The sequence below is a fragment of the Macaca thibetana genome, chromosome 3 (assembly GCF_024542745.1).
Source record: "Macaca thibetana thibetana isolate TM-01 chromosome 3, ASM2454274v1, whole genome shotgun sequence".
Taxonomy (NCBI): Eukaryota; Metazoa; Chordata; class Mammalia; order Primates; family Cercopithecidae; genus Macaca; species Macaca thibetana.
Window position 1 is genome coordinate 92798576 of NC_065580.1, and position 20184 is coordinate 92818759.

The window sequence follows — 20184 nt, forward strand, 5'->3', positions numbered from 1 at the left end:
AAAAAAAAAAGATCGGGTGCAGTGGTGGCTCACGCCTGGAATCCCAGCACTTTGGGAGGATGAGGCGGGCAGATCACCTGAGGTCGAGTGTTTGAGACCAGCCTGAACAAAGTGGAGAAACCCCGTTTCTACTGAAAAAAAAAAAAAAAAAAAAAAATCAGCCAGGTGTGGTGACGCACGCCTGTAATCCCAGCTACTTGGGAAGCTGAGGTAGGAGAATCGCTTGAACTCAGGAGGTGGAGGTTGCAGAGAGCTGAGATCACGCCATCACACTCCAGCCCGGGCGACAAGAGTGAAACCCCGTCTCAAAAAAAAAAGAAAAAATAATCAAACCCCTCAGATTGTCTCATAGAGCAGTCCTCAACCTTTCTGGCACTAGGGACCAAGTTCGTGGAAGACAATTTTTCCATGGACATGGAGAGGAAGGGGAGACGGGACGGTTGGGATGAAATTGTTCCACCCCAGATCATCAGGCACCAGATTATCATAAGGAGCATGCTACCTAGATCCCTTGCATGTGCAGTTCACAACAGGGATCACGCTCCTGTGAAAATCGAATTGCTGTCCCTGATCTGACAGGTGGGGGAACTCAGGGGGTAATGCTTGCTCGCTGCCACTCGCCTCCTACTGTGCAGCCCAGTTCCCAATATGCCACGGACAGGCACCAATCCATGGCCCAGGGGTTGGGGACCCTGAGTCTAACAGATCCACCCTGATTACCAGATCCTGGGGTTTCCTACTTGAATGTTTTACCTGGAGTTCACTGTCATGGCAAGTAAGAGTTACCAGGTTGTTGAAACCATATGCTCATCACAAATCCCTATTTAAGCTTGAATATAGGATTCTAAGATCATATAGGATACATTTTTCGAACATAGGAATCAAAGATGATAAAACGAGGGGATCTATAAGATTAGAAAAAACAATTTAATGTAAAACATTGGCTTCTCTCTTATCCGTTCTAGTCTCTTAAAAATAATAATGTTTTAAAAAGCTAAACACGATAGGCTAGCTGGGCACCATGGCTCACATCTGTAATCCCAGCACTTTGGGAGGTTGAGGCGGGAGGATTGCTTGAGCCCAGGAGCTTGAGACCAGCCTGCCCAGCATACCAAGACCCTATTTCTACCAAAAAAAAAAAAAAAAAAAAAAAAAAATTTAAAAATTATCTGGACATGGTGGCGCATGACTATAGTCCCAGCGACTCGGGAGGCTGAGGTGGGAGGATCACCTGACTCTGGGAGGCAAAGGTTGCAGTGAGCTATGATCACACCACTGCACTCCAGCCTGGGTGACAGAATGAGACTGTCTCAAAACAAAAACAAAACCAAAAACAAAAACACAACAGGCTAAACCATTTTATACACTTTGATATATCACATATATTTTAATATCTTAATAAAATATTTTGGTACACAAAGAAAACTTTAACCTGAATTCCTGGCTAGTTTATCCTAGAAAGAGGGAAAAAAATGCTATTACCTACAACTTGAAGAGTTTATGAATTTTCAATTCATTCCTTTCAATTTCCAGGAACAAAAACAGAAAACAAGAATGCCTTTTCACAAATTACATATTTACTCTCATTATCTTGAAAATTACTAACCAAGAGTGGGAGTGTGGCTGGAAATGTCAGAGACCAAGTGTTGGAAAACGTGAGTTTGCATTCTGCCTGCAGACTTTCTAGCCTGTGTGAGTCTCAGGGTGGCACCTCCTCTCTAAATCTTGTGATTGACACAGTGCAAACAATTCCTTCTGGGGTGATCACATTACTCTTGCCTGACCAGCAGCCATTCTCCCCTCTGCTGGTGTTCTTTGCAGAGCCATGTATTTTGCTTGTGTGGTGTTGACTTGACCTGTCTACCTCCCCCTGCCATTCTCCTGCTGCTCCAGAGGTGGGTTCCAACAAGATCACAGCAAAGCTTCTGTTGGGGCTATCAGGACAATCCCTCGCTGAGACGGTTAAACTCTACAGAGTCCCTGATGCAAAAAATTCCCTTTTTGGTTTTCAGTTAGTTTTTCTGTCACATGCACTTAAATAATCCTGAATAAAATAGTCCCAAGGTTGTGACTGAGGTGAACAAATGTAAAAAGTGAAAACATTGTTATAATAGGATTTTTAAATATTAGAGCTGGAAGGAATCTCTGAGGTTACCAGATTTTACACCAGCCCCTGCAAGATACAAATTGAAATCACAAAGCTAAGGTCGCAAAGACACGTAATGGCAAAAATGAAGCAGAGCCTGGAGTCCTTTCTTTCCTTTTCAAACTTTAAAATCCCAGATACTTTAGTTTTAAAACACTTAACTAGCTATGGGCTAAGGACAGAGTGAAGTTTAAATGCTGCCAAGGAGATTAACCACTATGAGATTTCTGGTTTTCCAGAAATAGCAGCCCACCATGGCACAAATTTCATATGATCTAAAGATAATGAGAGCTAAAAGTACTTTGGATTCCCTGGAGAAGGGAAGTAACACATCTCCCAAGACACTAATGAGCCAGCATTAGCAAGAGAATAAGCAGTCCAACAAGAAGAAAGAAGTGCAAGGATATCTGTGCAAATTTCTGCAAATCTTACGAAGCCTTAAAATGCTATTCACATCCACTAAGATTAGCTCTTAGGGTAGAAAACTGTTCAAAGGCACATCCTAATGGCCTTTTAGAAAATTACAACAAAATAGATTTTTTACTAAGCTACAGCCTTCAACTATTTATAAAACCTACATTGATTGGCAGTTACTTTTATTTCTGTTTGTACAGTGGGCTGAAACCAAAATTTTTTTTATATTAATGCTCATTTTAATAACCTTTTTGCAGTTAGACATAAATCTGACAGGACCACCTGAGCCCTAATTAACAGTTTTACTACAAGACATGAGATAGTAGGGTAATCAATTCCTTCTGTCAAGCTCCAGATGTGCCAGCTATCATTTTTAAATACTTTTTTATTTGATATATATTAGCTTCTCCTTTAAAAAATATTCAAAATAGTTTTTAAAATAAGAAGCATACATCGAAAGCACCATTCTGCAGCTGGAACTCTACTTAATTAAGGCCATGCTTAATGGTTCTGCATTTGATCACCTCCTAAAATCACAATAATAAGTTTACCTTTCTCTGACAGTCACTGACTCATTAATGCATTCTATTTATGAAACATGCTATGATTTTAAAACAGCAAGGGCCACACTTGTCCTTGCTCACTATTGTATCCTGTGCCTTACACCACATTCAGCATATAGTTTGTGCCCAACTAGAGTTTGATAAAGGAACGAATGAATATAATACCTATGACTTAGGCTCTTTTGTACCTTGCCATTGTTACTTTACATCCACTCTCAATGCCAACTCAAGCATTGAGAACGCACAGTGAATCAGGCAGGTATCTCTAATATTTCCGTATTTGAATTCCTTGAATATAGTAATACATATCTTGTTGGTTATTTTTACCCCTAGATTGTTTCCCAAATTTATTGTAGTTCAGGGTGGGGAGGGGTTGTAAGAAAGAAATGTCTTTGTTTTTTCCTAATACAATCTTCTTCATTTATATTGCTCTTCTAATCAGAAAACATTATATTTAATTAAAGTTGGGGCAAAATAAGAATGCCAACTATCATTGATATTATTCAACCTTATACTGCAAGGCTCTAATGAAATATTATAATATGGGGAAAAAGGAATTATGTGCATTGGTAAACACAGACAAAACAGTCATCATTGACAGATGATGAATTTGTCCATGTGGAAAATCCAAGATAATTTTCAAGGAAGGTATTAGAACTCATTGGAGTTAAACAATTTTAAGGGACACAAAATCAAAAATTCTCATACAACAACAAAAGAGCCAACTAGAAGAGATAATAGATGTAGATACAGATAAACTGATTCTGAAGTTTTTATGGAGAGGGAAAAGACTGAGAATAGTCAACACAAAACTGAAAGTGAAGAACAAAGTTGGAAGACAGACACTATCCAATTTCAATACTTACCATAAAGGTACAGCAATCAAGACAGTGTGGTATTGGTGAAAGAACAGACAAATATGCCAGGTGTGGTGGCTCACGCCTATAATCCCAGCACTTTGGGAAGCTGAGGCAGGCAAATCACCTGAGGTCAGGAGTTCGAGACCAGCCTGACCAACATGGAGAAACCGTCTCTACTAAAAATACAAAATTAGCTGGGCGTGGTGGTGCATGCCTGTAATCCCAGCTACTCGGGAGGCTGAGGCAGAAGAATCACTTGAACCCGGGAGATGGAGGTTGTGGTGAGCCAAGATCATGCCACTGCACTCCAGCCTGAGCAACAAGAGCGAAACTCCGTCTCAAAAACAACAACAACAACAACAACAACAAACAATAGATGAATAGGTCAATGGAATAGAATAGAGAGCCCAGAAATAGACCCAAATATAGTTAATTTATCTTTAACATGGAGCAAAGGCAATATAATGGGGAAAAGATTGTCTTTTCAACAAGTGGTTCAGAAACAACTGGATATCCACATGCAAAAAATAAAATAAGAATAGAATCTAGATATAGACATTACACCTTTGAAAATGAATTCACAATAGGCCCCAGACCTCCATGTAAAATGCGAAATTATAAAACTCCTAGACTATATAACATAGGAGAAAATCTAGATGACTTTAGATTTGGTGATGACGTAGATATAACACCAAAGGCATGATCCATGAGAGAAAAACTTGATAAGTTGGATTTCATTAAAATAAAAACATTCCTGTTTTGCAGAGACACTTAAGAGAGTAAGAAGGAAAGCTACAGAGAGAAAATATTTTACAAAACATATATCTGATAAAGAACTATTATCCAAAATATACAAAGAACTCAAACTCAACAATAAGAAAATAAACATACCAATTAAGAAAATGAACAAAAGACCTGAATACCTACCTCAGTGAGGAAGATATACAGTAAGTACATGAAAAGATGCTCAACATCATATGTCATTAGGGAATTGGGAATGAAAACAACGAGCTATCACTACACATCTATTAAAATGGCCTATTAGAATAGCCAAAATCCAGAACACTGACCACATCAAACGCTGGTGAGGATGTGGAGCAAGGGGACCTCTCAATTATGCTGGTAAGAATGCAAAATAATATAGCCATTTTGGAAGACAACTTGGTAGTTTCTAATAAAATTTAACATACTCTTAACACACGATCTAGCAATCAAACTCCTCGGTATTTACCCAAAAGAGATGAAATTTACAATCACACAAAAATCTGCATATAGATGTTTATAGAAGCTTTATTCATAATTGCCAAAACTTGAAAACAACTAAGATGTCTTACATAAGTAAACGGATAAACTGGTTCATCTAGACAATAGAATATTATGCAGCACTAAAAACCAATGAGCTCTGAAACCATGAAAAGACTGAAGAACCTTAAATGCATATTACTAAGCAAAAGAGGCCAGTGTGAAAAGGCTACGTATTATACTATTCCAACCATATGACATTATGGAAAAGACAAAACTATGGAGAGAGTAAAAAGATTAATGGTTGTCTCAACTCCTGACCTCATGATCCACCCACCTCGGCCTCCCAAAGTGCTGGGATTACAGGCGTGAGCCACCACGCCTGGCCCAACATGGTGAAACTCCGTCTCTAGTAAAAATACAAAAATTACCCGGGCATGGTGGGAGGCACTTGTAATCCCAGCTACTCGGGAGGTTGAAGCAGGAGAATTGCTTGAAATCGGAAGGTAGAGGTTGCAGTGAGCCGAGATCACGCCACTGCACTCACTCCAGCCCGGGCAACAAGAGCAAAAGCTCCATCTTAAAAAATAAGTTAAAATTGGCCGGGCGCGGTGGCTCAAGCCTGTAATCCCAGCACTTTGGGAGGCCGAGACGGGCGGATCACGAGGTCAGGAGATCGAGACCATCCTGGCTAACACGGTGAAACCCCGTCTCTACTAAGAAATACAAAAAACTAGCCGGGCGAGGTGGCAGGCGCCTGTAGTCCCAGCTACTCGGGAGGCTGAGGCCGGAGAATGGCGTGAACCCGGGAGGCGGAGCTTGCAGTGAGCTGAGATCCGGCCACTGCACTCCAGCCTGGGCTACAGAGCGAGACTCCGTCTCAAAAAAAAAAAAAAAAAAGTTAAAATTAAAATTAAAAAAGATTAATGGCTGTAGAGGGTTAGGGGAAGATAGAGTTGAATAAGTGGAGCACACAGGATTTTTAGGGCAGTAAAACTACTCTGTAAGACACTATAATGGTGGATACATGTCATTATACGTTTCTGCAAACCCGTAGAATGTACAACATCAAGAGTGAACCCTAAACTATGGACTTTGGGTGATAACTACATGTCAATGGAGGTTCAGTGATTGTAAGAAACATACATTCTAAACCGGAGTGGGATGCTCATAGTGGAGAGACTGTACATGTGTGGGGCAGGAGGTATAGAGCAACTCTCTGCACTTCGTATTCAATTTTGCTATAAACCTAAAACTGCTCTAAAAAACAAAGTCCATCAAAAAAATTTCATTAAAGAAAAACACTGAGGAACCATCACACAAGGCAGAGTTTAGGACCAATTAAAAAAAAGGTATTAGAAAGAACAGTTCATTTACAATAGTAATCAAAACTACAAGGTACCTAAAAATATATCAAATAAAAATGTCAAAGACTTGTACAGTGAAAGATATCCTATATTCATTGAATAGAAACACATTATCTCAAAAATGTCAGATTTATGTAATAATCTATAAGGTGAATACACATTTAAAAAATCCCTATAGGGGAGAACAAGAAAAGTAAGAGGAGACTTGTCTTACCCATCCAATGCCCCCACTCTCCCCTAAAGTCTTATTATAAAGCATTGGTAATAAAAACAGGATTGTGTAAGCACAAGGAAAGGTAAATAGATCAGTGGAACACAGAGACCAGAAATAAATCTAAGCATAGCACGTATATAAACTGTGTATACAATGGAGTGAGCATTATAGATTAGTGAGCAAAGAATTCAATGAATGCTAATAAAGAATTCAGTGAATGCTGGCTTAACATAAGGAAAACATTTTGATTTCCACATCATGCCATATACATAAAATTAATTCCAGAGGACTTAAAGTCCTAAATGTGAAAAACAAAACCTTAATACTGTCCACACCTAGCTATTCCACCTTTAGTAATTTATTATAAGGAAATAATTGGAAAAGGGAACAGAGATATGTACAAAAATATATGTTCAGGTTCTTCCATTATTATTTACAATGGAAAAAAAAAAAAAAAACTAAAAACCTAAATGTACAACCAAGAAGTAAATAAACTGCTAGTATATACAATTAATAAAAACATATAAACTTATATTGCTGATATAAAAATTAGGCTGCGTGCAGGAAGCCAAGGTGAGAGGATCACCATGCACCTTGAGCTCAGGAGTTTAAGACCAGCCTGAACAACATAGCAAAACCCCTGTCTACCAGAAATAAAAAAATTTTTAAAAATTAGGCACATGTAGTGGCACATGCCTGCCTGTAGCCCCAGCTACTCAGGAAGCTGAAGTAGGAAGACTACTTGAGCCTGGGAGGTCAAAGCTGCTGTGAGCTGTGAGCTGTGATTGTGCCACTGCACTCCAGCCTAGGCAACAGAGCGAGACCCTGTCTCGAAAATAATAACAATAATATTAATCCTATAAAAATGCATTTTACATATAGCTATGGCAATCAATGCTGTAGTATTGGTGGATACCAATGGAATCTGTTCAATGGAACAGAACAAAGATCTCAGAAATACTCCCATACAAATATGCCCACGTGACTTTTGACAAAGGTGCATAAGCAATTGGAGGAAAGATGGTCTTTCCAGCAAATGGTGCTGAGGTGACTGAACATTCATACACCAAAAAAAAAAAGAGAAACTTGACCTAAGTCTCATACCTTATATCAAAACTAACTCAAAAGTGATCATGGACTTAAATGTAAAACATAAAACTTTTAGGGGAAGAAAAGGCACAGAAAATATTTGGACTCTAGAGCTAGGCAAATAGTTCTTTGATTTAACCCCAAAGCACTAAAAAATCCATTAAAATAAATAAATTGGACTTTATCAAAATTAAAACCCTTTGCTCTGTGAAAAACTCTGTTGAGAGGATGAAAAAATCAAGTTACAGACTAGAAGAAAATATTTGCCAACCAGTCCTTATCAACAAAGGACTACTACCTAGAATACATAAAGAACTCTCAAAACTCAAGAGTAAAAATCAAAAAACAAGCAATTCAATTAAAAATTGGGCAAAAGGCATCAACAAACAATTCACCAAAAACAACATTCAGATGACAAATAAGCACTTGAGAAGATCAACATTACAAACCATCAGGAAAATGCAAATAAAAACTGTGACAAGATTATCACTACACACCTATCAGAATGGCTAAAATTAAAAATAATAATAATAATAATAACGATACCAAATACTGGCAAGGATGCAGAGAATCTGAGAGAATTTGGAGCACTTATAGATTGCCAGTGAGAATGTAAAAAATTGCACAGCTACTGTGAAAGATAGTTTAGCTGTTTCTCAAAAACCTAAACATATAACCATAGAACCCAGCAATTGTACTTCTGGGCATTTATTCCAGAGAAATGAAGACAGGCTCACACATACAAAAAAACCTATACAGGAATATTTGTAGTAGCTTCATTCAAAATAGCAAAACAACTGGAAGAAACCCAGATGTCGGCCGGGCGCGGTGGCTCAAGCCTGTAATCCCAGCACTTTGGGAGGCCGAGACGGGCGGATCACGAGGTCAGGAGATCGAGACCATCCTGGCTGACACGGTGAAACCCCGTCTCTACTAAAAAATAAGAAAAAACTTAGCCGGGCGAGGTGGCGGACGCCTGTAGTCCCAGCTACTCGGGAGGCTGAGGCAGGAGAATGGCGTAAACTCGGGAGGTGGAGCTTGCAGTGAGCTGAGATCGCGCCACTGCACTCCAGCCTGGGCGTCAGAGCGAGACTCCATCTCAAAAAAAAAAAAAAAAAAAAAAAAAAAAAAAAGAAACCCAGATGTCCTTCAATTGGTAAATGGTTAAAAGTATCATGGCACATTCATGCCACGGAACACTATTCAGCAATAAAAAGGAAAGTACTCAGCCTGAGCAACATAGTGAGACCTTGTCTCTACAAAAAAATAAACAAAATTAGCCAGGTGTAGTGGTGTATTCCCAGCCACTCAGGAGACTGAGGTGGGGAGATTGCTTTAGCCTTGGTGAGCCGAGATCGTGCCACTGCACTGCAGCCTGGGAGATAGAGTGAGACCCTATCTCAAAACAAACAAACAAACAAAAACAAGGAAAAAGCTATAGATATATTCAACAACCTGAATGAAGCTTAGAAAATCATGCCATGTGAAAAGAGCCCATTTCAACAGGTTACATACTGTCTGATTCTATTTATATAATATTTTTGAAATGACAGAAATAGAGAACAGATTAGTCACTGCCAGGAGTTAAGAAGAGAATAGAGGTAGTGGAAAGTCAGTGTAGCTATAAAGGAGCAACATAAGGGATCTCTGTGTTGGTGAAAATGTTAATGTCCTGGTTGTGATACTTTACTGTAGTTTTGTAAAATGTTACCATTGGCGGAACCTGCGTAAAAGATACTCTGGATCTGTCTGTATTATTTATTACAATTGTGTGCAAATCTACAGTTATCGCAAAAGAGCATACATAAGATGATCCTTTTATTAAATCAGCAGCATATTAATATATAATATATAATATCTGCATATTAATTTTAAAAAGTTTGGTGGCCAGGTGCGGTGGCTCACACCTATAATCCCAGCAGTTTGGGAGACAGAGGCGGGTGGATCACCTAAGGTCAGGAGTTCAAAACCAACCTGGCCAACATGGCAAAACCCTGTCTCTACTAAAAATACAAAAATTAGCCCGGTGTGGTGGTACATGCCTGCAGTCCCAGCTACTAGGGAGGCTGAAGCAGGAGAATTGAACCTGGGAGGCAGAGGTTGCAGTGAGCCGAAATCGCGCGACTGCACTCCAGCCTAGGTGACAGAGCGAGACTCCATCTCAAAAAACAACAACAACAAAAAAAGGAAAAAGAAAAAAAAATGGAAATAGCCAAAATACAAAGAATTAAAATTAAAATTAAAAAATGTTTGGAAATAAATAAAACAAGAGTATTAGTGGTTATATAGGTGAAATGATACATAACTGTTAAATTTCTTCTTCATACATTCATGTATTATAAAAGATTTTTTCAATGAGTATGCTCTACTATGATAGCAAGAAAAAATAAACGAAGCTATTTTCATCATGAAAAAGAGAATACATTCTATTGTATACAACTTTTTCACTGAAAAAATAACTATATAAATTCTTCCAAATATCATTTTAAAAGCTGTTTAATATTCCAGTGCACTGATCTATCAATTTTATTATTTCCTTATCATAGGGAATTAAGGATTGTTACTACTTTGTTTAAAAAAAAAAAAAAAAAAAAAAAGCAATGCAACAGATATTCTTCGATCTTAATCTTCACATGCAACTCTGATTATGTCTTACAGCCAGACTTCCAGTCATATAAACCTATTGGATTATAGAGTTACTGGAATATACTGAACAACTGCTTTTCTGAAAAACTATGAATTGATGTCCCCATCATAGTATAAGTGTGTGAGATCACTTTACTCTGTCCCTGAGAAGTTGTCAAAATTGTATTCACATTCCAAGCTCCACTGATCAAATAAGTAAGGGAAACAGACATGCTAATCTCATACAGTGACATCACAACATAATAAAATTGACTTCACACCAGTCTCTGACATTATGCAATCTAATATGTATGGGTCTTGCTTGCTCATCTTCATCTCCCTTCACCTCCAGAAAGTTGAAACTTCTTCATCTGACATTGCGAAGCTACCTCTCTCAGCCTCATTCACTTGCCTCCTTGCAATCTCTCAAACCCATCTGACGCAATGTGTCTGTCCAAATGCTCTGTGGATAGCCACAGGGCTCTCTCTCTCACTGACTTTAGGTCTTGGCTCAAAAATCTCCAAATCAGAGGCTTTCCCATCCCACTCCGTGTAAATCAGCCACCCCCTTCTCCAGCCTCCCTAACTGTATTTACTTGCTCTTTCTCTGGCAATGACGTGCTGTAAGTTTTTGATTACGTCTCTACTTTATTCTGAAAATTTTAAAAATCAAATCCTATCCTTCAAGACACTGTCATCCCAACTTGTACAGACTATACACTTGTCTCTTTATCATGACCCAGGAATCAAGATCAGCTCCAGCAGAATTTATTTCTAGGCCATCCCTCCTACAATCTTTTTTTAGAGTTACTTTTTTGATAAATAATAATTGTACATATTTATATGGTACATATTTTAATACATGCAAATATTGTGTAATAATCAAATCAGGGTAGTTGGGATATCCATCATCTCAAACATATACCATTTGTATTGAGAACATTTCAAACCTTCTTTTCTAGTTATTTTGCAATATACAATACATTTTTGATAACTATAGCCACGATACTGTGCTATTGAACAGTAGAGAATTTACTCCTCTAACTGTATTTTTGTACCCATTAACCAACTCTTCATCCCTCCTACCCTTGCCAGCCTCTAGCAACCATCATTCTACTCTCCATCTCAATGAGATCAACTTTTCTCGCTGCCACATATGAGCGAAAACATGTAGTATTTGTCTTTCTGTGCCTAGCTTATTTCACTTAACATAATGTTCTCCAGGCTTATCCATGATACTACAAACGACAGGCTTTATTCTTTTTCATGGCTGAATAATATTTCATTGAGTATATGTGCCACATTTTCTTTATCCATTTATCTGCTGATACATACTTAAGTTGATTCGACATCTTGCCTATTGTGAATAGTGCTGCAATAAATACGGGAGTGCAAATATCTCTTTGATATACTCATTTCCATGGGATTGCTGAATCATATGGTAGTTCTATTTTTACATTTTTGAAGAACCTCCATACTGTTTCCCATAGTGGCTGTACTAGTTTACATTCCTACCAATAATGTATGAGAGTTTCCCTTTTACCACATTCTTGCCAGCATCTATTATTTTTTGTGTTTTTGATAATAGCCATTCTAGCTGGGATAGGAGAAATCTCAATGTGATTTTGATTTGCATTTCCCTCCTGCAAACTTTATTGATGTCCTTTCTCTATCTTGGCCTCCACCACTGCAAATATAAATAATGCTGTTCACTGGGAAGCCCTATTCATGCTGCCCTCTGTTCAATACCCAAGATTGCTATTCCTTGCATCCTCCTCCCCACTACCTTTATAGCTTCTAGTCTCTATGTCCTCAACATCCGCCAAACCAACAAAGAAAGTAACATGAATGTAATAAGCTAATTCACACTAAGGTCTGTTTGGTTCAAATAGTAACTAAGAAAAAATCAAATTCTTAGGGTTTCTAACTGGAAAAAGAAAGATATAAAATGTACAGTTTGTGTTCCTGAGACATTTCCATTCCATTTTATTTCTTCAAGTTTGGTCATCACTTTTATTTTGTCATAGTCTTTCCGCCTGAAATGTTTTAGTCTAGTTTAACATTATCCAAGAAGTACCTCCCTTCTGATTTTCGTTCCATTCAGCACTGACCTCCTCCCTCCGAAGGGAGGAACAGCAAAGGATGCCTCCTACTGACATTCCTCCCATCTAAGCAAGCATTTTTCTACTTCAGTGAGTCTCCATTTCATATTGAATTCTAGCAGACTATGTTTTTTCTCCTTTAAAATGTATTTGAAAGCCCCCTTTTCCTTTCCACATGTTACTTCCACAGATTATATCCTACAGGTATGAGGAATCAGGCCTATCAATCAATCCTAGGAGTAATGTTTGCTTTGAAATGTCATTAAGCAATTCAATTATTTTTAGAAGGAACTACTTTGAGTTTTTAAAGCCTTATAAAAAAGACCACCTCTATAGTATCCATTGTCCTTTGTCATTAAGATACATAATACAAGGTGATTGGCTTACTTTGTCATGTACCTAGATCCTTATATGGTTGCAATGGGCTACAAACATATTTTTAACTTTAAATTTCATTTTTTCTTGAAATCAAAAATAGATTAGAGCAAAGCGGTGACACTTTATCTTAAAAAACTACATATAACATCCTGTGCTATTCTGATGGTAGAACAAATGATTTTTAAAAACAAATGGGGATAATTCTTTGCATTCTACACCACAGCTTCCTGAGATACACTCAACTGCACACTACCAGATGATATGTGAAATACCCCCAAAGAATTAGAATCTTCCTCCAGCCCCACAAAAGACAACTTACCAGACTTCCTTGCTTTCAAAGCAATCACAGCTGCTAGCTCTCTCTGCACCTAATAAAATATTAGGGGGAAAAATCAAATTAGAAGAAGAAAAATGTAGCCATCAAAAGCAGTACTTTGTTTTTAGATATGCAGCCCAAATTCAGAGCTGTTGCAATTAAACCGAAGTTTGCTGCCAGCACTTTTTTGATTTTTGCTTGTTTTTAGTACGTGGAAAAACCTCTGCATAGGAAATTTTAGAAGAATCATATTGAATTACTTTTTTAAAAGTTAGACAGTTGCCAGAATGTATATATTGTAAAACACTGGTATTTACACTGTGACGATGGGAAGTACCTAAAAAAAAAAACTATATAACATTCAGATATAATGCAATTATGAATTAAATTATTAAAATATACATGATACCATAACAAAGATTAAATATTATTTACCTCTCAAAGATGCTAGTTTATACAGAAATTCTAGTAAAGTTGATATAGGTAATCCTGGTTTAATTGGACCTCTGCTCAAATATAATGAATGTTCACTGCAAGCCTGACAGGTTTACAGCAACCATTTTGGATAATATGCCACATAAAAGCAAGCGTCATCAATGCATAGGGCAGGTGAAATGGGAATAGACTAGATGACCTTTAAAATCCTAAATGTCTTAAACCCTACTTACTTGTCCAAAGTTTTTAGCACTTAATCTCACTCTCATCTTTCCCACTTCGAACACTTAAATCCTTCCTTGAAAACATTTTCAAAGCAGAACATGAAACAGCGACAAAAAAGATAAGCACAGTCACTTTCAAAGATAACATGAAGGTATCAATAAAAATTCCATAACGAGGAAGATCTCTCCTCTTCAGGACACAATCTCTCAAGCTCAGAAGTTTGTGTGTTCAGGTGTTTGGAACTGGTGATGGTTGGGTTTTTTCTGAGGGATGGGGGTATCAGGCAGCTGAATATATTGCAGTAATGACACTTTAAAGTGAGAACAAGGGAGTTCAAGGTTAAATTGCAGATTTGCTATTCAAATTAATGTAATCTACATTCATTTACTGGAAGGCAAGTGTAGCAATATGCTAGACCCTGAGACTCCACCGAGGACTGCTTTGTCAATGGCCAGGGCATTATCACCCCTGCAGAAGGCAGTCTGTCCCATGTACGGTCTTTATTGCCATGCTTTCCCTGATGGGCTACGTGAAAGCTATTCAAAAACGCATAGTCTTAATTTAGCTGATTCTTTGACACCTTAAGATTCTCTCAGGAAAATTACACAGCAGTGAAAAGACAATCAGTTCTTCTCCAACCTTAAGAGTTTGAGCTCTGAAAATGCTCACGGTTGGAAAGTTTACAGTTAAAGAACTCAGCGGGAAGAGTACTGAGGCAGACAGAAGTGATGAATGACCACAAGAAAACCTTTATAAGTACTGGTATGTATACTCAAATAAATTTAAAAAGCATCAAAGTAAAAATATCAATTACTGCATATTTTACATATTTTAAATTGTTTGTAAGGTTTATTGTAGTATTACCAGCCCTTTTTAGGATTTTCTTCATTCAGTGTCACAAATATTTGGAGTTGGGATAAAGAGGCAGATTATAAACATTCACAAGGGTCTTGTCACTGGTTTCCAGATTCTATGACCTCCCAGGGAAAACGCCACTGTGGCACACACACAGGGAGAAGGCAAAGATGGAAAATGATGCACGAGGTGGATCACTTAATTTGTTCACAAAGGATCAAAACCAGTCATCTCCAGCTTCCTCTTTTAATTTTCCACACCTGAAATCCCTTTATGGGATTCTCAGTTTTTCCTTTTCCAATTAGAAAATGATGCCCAAAATAGAAACAGCTCAGAAAAGGAAAGGATTATATTCCCACCAATGTATAACACTACAGCTTTTCAAAGAATTGACAGAGAAAGAAAGGAAAGAATGAGATGAGCAAGCAAAAACTGGAGCATTTCCAGGGCACTGGGAGGGTGACAGATGGGCAGCGAGAAAGGCACAAAGAACTTCACAGTTCAACTTAGAACCTAGGCTGCTTTTTAACATAAAATAAATGAGATTACTGTACTGTATTACACCACATCCACTGAACCTCTGCCATGCGAGGATACGAGTATTTTATGCAAAGTAGGATGTAGGATAGCTTCCATGTTTCTGCACTAGGAGGGAAAAAGGTTTTGGCAAAACAAAACAAAACAAAATAAAACCCAAAGATAGGTTCGTCTTCCTACAAGACACAAACGGAAAAGTACTGATCAAGCAGAGCACACACTGGGTAAGATCCCTTTTATGCTGCTATAGGATCTTCACAGTTCTTTTTTGTTTTTTAAAATGACCTAGCAATCAATCAATCATTTAAAGTTGTGTGACTAATGCCTATATTTTGGCTGGGAACTCCACTGAGGCAGAGACCTGTTTGCCTTTTCTTCACATTATCCTGGGCAATTGACACTCATTAGCCCACAAGAGGTGGCTAAAGAGACAACCCTATTTATACAAAGACAGAAGGAGAAAATACAGAAAGGACCCAGGGGAGAGAAAAAACTTCCCAAGGGAGGACAATGAAAACTCAGAGAAGGCATGTCCTTGGCATAAGCTACTCCCAGCAGAAGTCTTCAGAACATGTTAGAAGGATTCAAAGTTGGCCTTTGCAAATAATTGTTAGGTTTATATGAAACTGAATTGAAAACCTTAAACTCTAAGCAATTACTTAAACAGGGACTACACTTTTCTTCGTGTGCTAATAAGGGACCTGTTGGCATTGGAAAAGAAATGTCATACTCCAGTGCCAGTTGAGCCTTCAAATAACTGAGGCTCTGGCTGACATTCTGACCACAACCTCCTGAGACACCCTGAGCGGGAACTACCTAGCTAAGGTGCTTCCAAACTCCTAACATGTGGGGGATCGGTCAGAGTGGTGCGAAAAACTACAGGGAAAGGACACAAACCTTCTGAAAGGTCGGAAGGTTCTGCACAACCCGGGGGGGCGGGGGCAGAGAACAGGTGAAGGCAGCTGTTCTATAACCCTGAGGCAGAGGGCAGGGAGTAGGTACAAAGGACTGTGGGGGAATTTATCTTAAACAAGCTTGTTTACTTATGCTGACCAGGAATTGACCTTTGATCATCTGTGTACACCTGACGTTCCCTGAAAGGGGAACAATGAATGTTAATTACCTACAGGTTGTGTTGGCTCCAGGTTTTCCGCATTGCGCCTGTACTGAATAAAAGCAAGCAGCTTCAGCTTCTCAGGGGTACTCTCTGGCCAGTAGAGCCAGGCAGTCACCTAGGTGCTCTTACACTGCTTACCTGTGTCTGAGTACTCCTTTCATCCACCTGCCAAGGTCTGTGGGACAGACCCAGTACTAACATAATAAATACACGTTGTTTCAAATCTCTAGATTCTGGAGTCATTTGTTATGCTGAAGAGTCTTTTATAGGACAATGATGATTTTTCTACTGTAATCTAACTGTGTTGTTGGCAAACCTGAGTTCCTCTCATCATGCCCAAAATAGAGCCACTGTTAGGTTAGGCTTGAGAAATATACCAAATGTAGAACCATGTTCTGATACTGGCCATTGTTTCTATTCAATGAGGATACAAAACCCCTGCCCAGGTCATTAGAAAAAAATGCATTGTTCTTAATCTGACAGAAACAGTAAATTATTAGCTTGGCTTTTCCTATCACAACTCTTCCCTACTATAATCCATAACTCCTTTTCAAAACCCCCTGGGACTAGATGTATTTCAGAATTCAAAATTTTACATATTTCAGAAAGGTATCTTAAGTGAGGTCTGGGGCAGCAACTTGTAGTCAGATACATTAATATTTCTTCCATGAAATGCATTACTATTCAAACCAAATGGGATAAAGGAAGACTAGAAAAAGCCTAGAGTTTTGCCACCAAATACGTTCAGTTTTTTATTTTGCCACCAAGTTAGTTATGAAGAACTTTCGTTTTTCAGAGTTTTTATATTATAGGACTGTGAATAAGGGACTGTAAACCTCTACTAGTTTTACATTAAAGTTTCCCTCCCTCATCTTTTTCTCATGTTTCTTCTTTTCCAATTGCTATTTGGTCACTACTTTTCGTCTGCTTACTAGGAAGAGCTTTCTTTAAATAGCTTGAGTTTTCATCTAGTTCAGCAGTTCTCAAACTTGACTGCACATTAGAATCATTTGGAGAGGTTTAAAAAAATACTGATATTTGGGCCTCAACTAAATGAGAATCTCGGGAGAGAACCAGGCGTCAGTGTGTGTTGTTGTTTCCAAGCTTCGTAGGTGATTCCATTGCATCCAGGGTGAGAACTCACTGCTCTATTCAACAAGTATCTTACTTTCTCCAAGGCCCCATATTTCGACCTTCATTTCAACTGAGAATTTTTAGTCTGTACTTTGTCCTCCTCTAATTTAATTCATTTGTAAAGGAACATGGCCTTTACTGTATTTAGATATAAAATTATGCTATAATCCAATCAAATAAGATTCACTTACTATAGTAGCAGTTCGACAGACAAGATTTATTCAAGTACAAAGAAAATTGCAAGGAGGCTTTTTAAGAAGCTTCAAGTTTAATTTAAAATATAGTTTACTCAACATAAAACAACTATGCAATTCAAAACACTTGCAGCTGACAGTTATATTTGGCCTTGTAAATGTCTAAATAGAGGATGATTAAAGGACTAATAAAACATATCCCAAAGTTTTCCCTCTCCCCTAGTTACCCATGAGAAACTAGAGTCAGAAACGTGTTGAAATGTTTTGGCTTTCTATCTTGGATAACCAGCATGGCTGTTCACAAAATAGCCTTGACATTCAGTGAGAATCAGAGTCAGTCTTACGTCCAGTATTCTGTCTTCTTTTTCCTGTGGCACTTTAATAGTGCCTTCAGTCTTAAAATCCAAAGGCTCCCGGACCTGTTTTGCATCAAAGCTAAGACTCATGCAAACTCTGAGTGACAGAGAGTTTCTCCGTGGGAGAGGTTAACTGAGAAGACATGAGCAGGCTTCCCGGAAGAGGAGGCCCTTGAAATCAAGGTATGAAGCTCAATTAGAAAGTCAAGGAAAGTCGGGCTGGACCCAGTGGCTCACACCTGTAATCCCAGCACTGTGGGAGGTCAAGGCAGGTGGATCATGAGGTCAGACTGACAAACATGGGGAAATCCGTCTCTACTAAAACTACAAAAGAATTAGCCAGGTATGGTGCGTGCACCTGTAATGCCCACTACTTGGGAGGCCTAGGCAGGAGAATCACTTGAACCCGGGAGGCGTAGGTTGCAGTGAGCGAGATCACACCATTGCACTCCAGCCTGGGCAACAGAGCGAGACTGCGTCTCAAAAAAAAAAGAAAGTCAAGGAAAGTCATTTTGAGAGGACAGAGGAATACTGGCAAAGGTCTTAGTTACCAAAGGCTTTTCCTATCACAACCCTTCCCTACTATAATCCATAACTTGTCCTTACAAATTAATTTTTAATAGAATTGCCAATTCACAAATTCCCTAAAGGCTTTTAGTAAATCTATTAATCTTAGAAACATTTAAATTTTGATGCCGTAATAGAAATGTTTTTAAAATACAGAGCCCATTTTTCTCAATTTCCTAAACTAAATGTAAGAAGAAACATAAATCTAATATTCTTCCATGTTTTCTTCCCAAAAATATACAACATTTAAGCCATTATGCAATGTTAAGCTAGTATGGACTTCAGGAATTCTAGAAAAAATAAATAAATATGCTTCTTAATAATTGTACTTTTATTTTTTATTTTCTTATTTTTTCGAGACAAGGTTTCGCTCTGTCACCCAGGCTGGAGTGCAGTGGTACGATCTCAGCTTACCATAACCTCTGCCTTCTAGGGTCAAGCAATCCTCCCACCTCAGCCTCCTGAGTAGCTGGGACTACACGCGCCTGCCACCATGCCCAGCTAATTTGTTTGTATGTTTTTGTACTGATGGAATTTCACAATGTTGTCCAGGCTGGTCTTAAACCCCTGACCTCAAGTGATCTGCCCATCTCAGCCTCCCAAAGTGCTGGGATTGCAGGCATGAGCCACCATGCCCAGCCAAGAAACTACTGTTCTCCAACAAATAGTTTATTTAACAGATAGTTATTTCCCCAATAACTGCTGTCATCACATCAAACAGGTATTTGTTAAGCATGCTGTGATAATAAAATGTATCTATCCTTACTCATCTGTTTCAAGGCACTTCGGGGTATCTTTTAAATCACTTAAATAGACTTGTTTAATGCAAAGAAATATGCATATTAACTTCATTGTAACTGAGATAATAGCTGGCCATTTAAAGACTAATATATGTAGAAGTGATCTGAAACTAACAAAATGAACTGGAATAAAGTCTTCTACAGATTTTAAACGTCTATTAAGTCTGCTACACATACACCTAATGTGATAGTGGTTCACATTAAAAAGATCTGATAGTTGAGTACAAGCATACTATAAGTTAATGGGAGTTGGATTACTTAGAATGGATAACACTGTTTTTAGGAATATTGCTAGAGGTATGACATTCAGGTCACACAAAAAAAATGGACTCCAGAAAGATCAATATCTGGATTGTATTCAGTTTTGTTAAGGTCCATGAGGAGTAGACAGTATCCACAGTAGAATGGCCAGAAGATAGTCAGCTCCTTGTAGCTCAACTTGACGAACACAGCCATCCTCATTTACCTCATCCTCTCTGCACGATTTGACTATTACTCACTCCCTTTTTCTTAACCATTGGGATTTCATGGTATCCCATGCTCCAGGTTTTCTCCTTCCTCTCTGGCTACTGCTTCTCTTCTCCAAAGGCTCCCCTTCTCCTCTGCCTTTTACAAAGACTTTGAAATGCCTTAGTGATTTATCCTCAA

At 38.4% G+C, this 20184-nt stretch overlaps 2 protein-coding genes across 3 annotated transcripts in view; one reads left to right on the plus strand and one right to left on the minus strand.

Annotated features, from left to right (window-relative positions):
- NUP42 (nucleoporin 42) overlaps positions 1-20184 on the plus strand; it is a 1164542-nt gene that overhangs the window by 282649 nt on the left and 861709 nt on the right. The gene's annotated exons all lie outside the window — the stretch shown is intronic.
- The window catches only part of RAPGEF5 (Rap guanine nucleotide exchange factor 5), a 242543-nt gene that overhangs the window by 139090 nt on the left and 83269 nt on the right, over positions 1-20184 (minus strand). For both annotated transcript variants that reach the window (XM_050783124.1, XM_050783125.1), the window contains exon 7: positions 13320-13368. In XM_050783124.1, coding sequence (XP_050639081.1) covers positions 13320-13368 — 49 coding nt within the window. The remainder of the gene's footprint in view (positions 1-13319; positions 13369-20184) is intronic.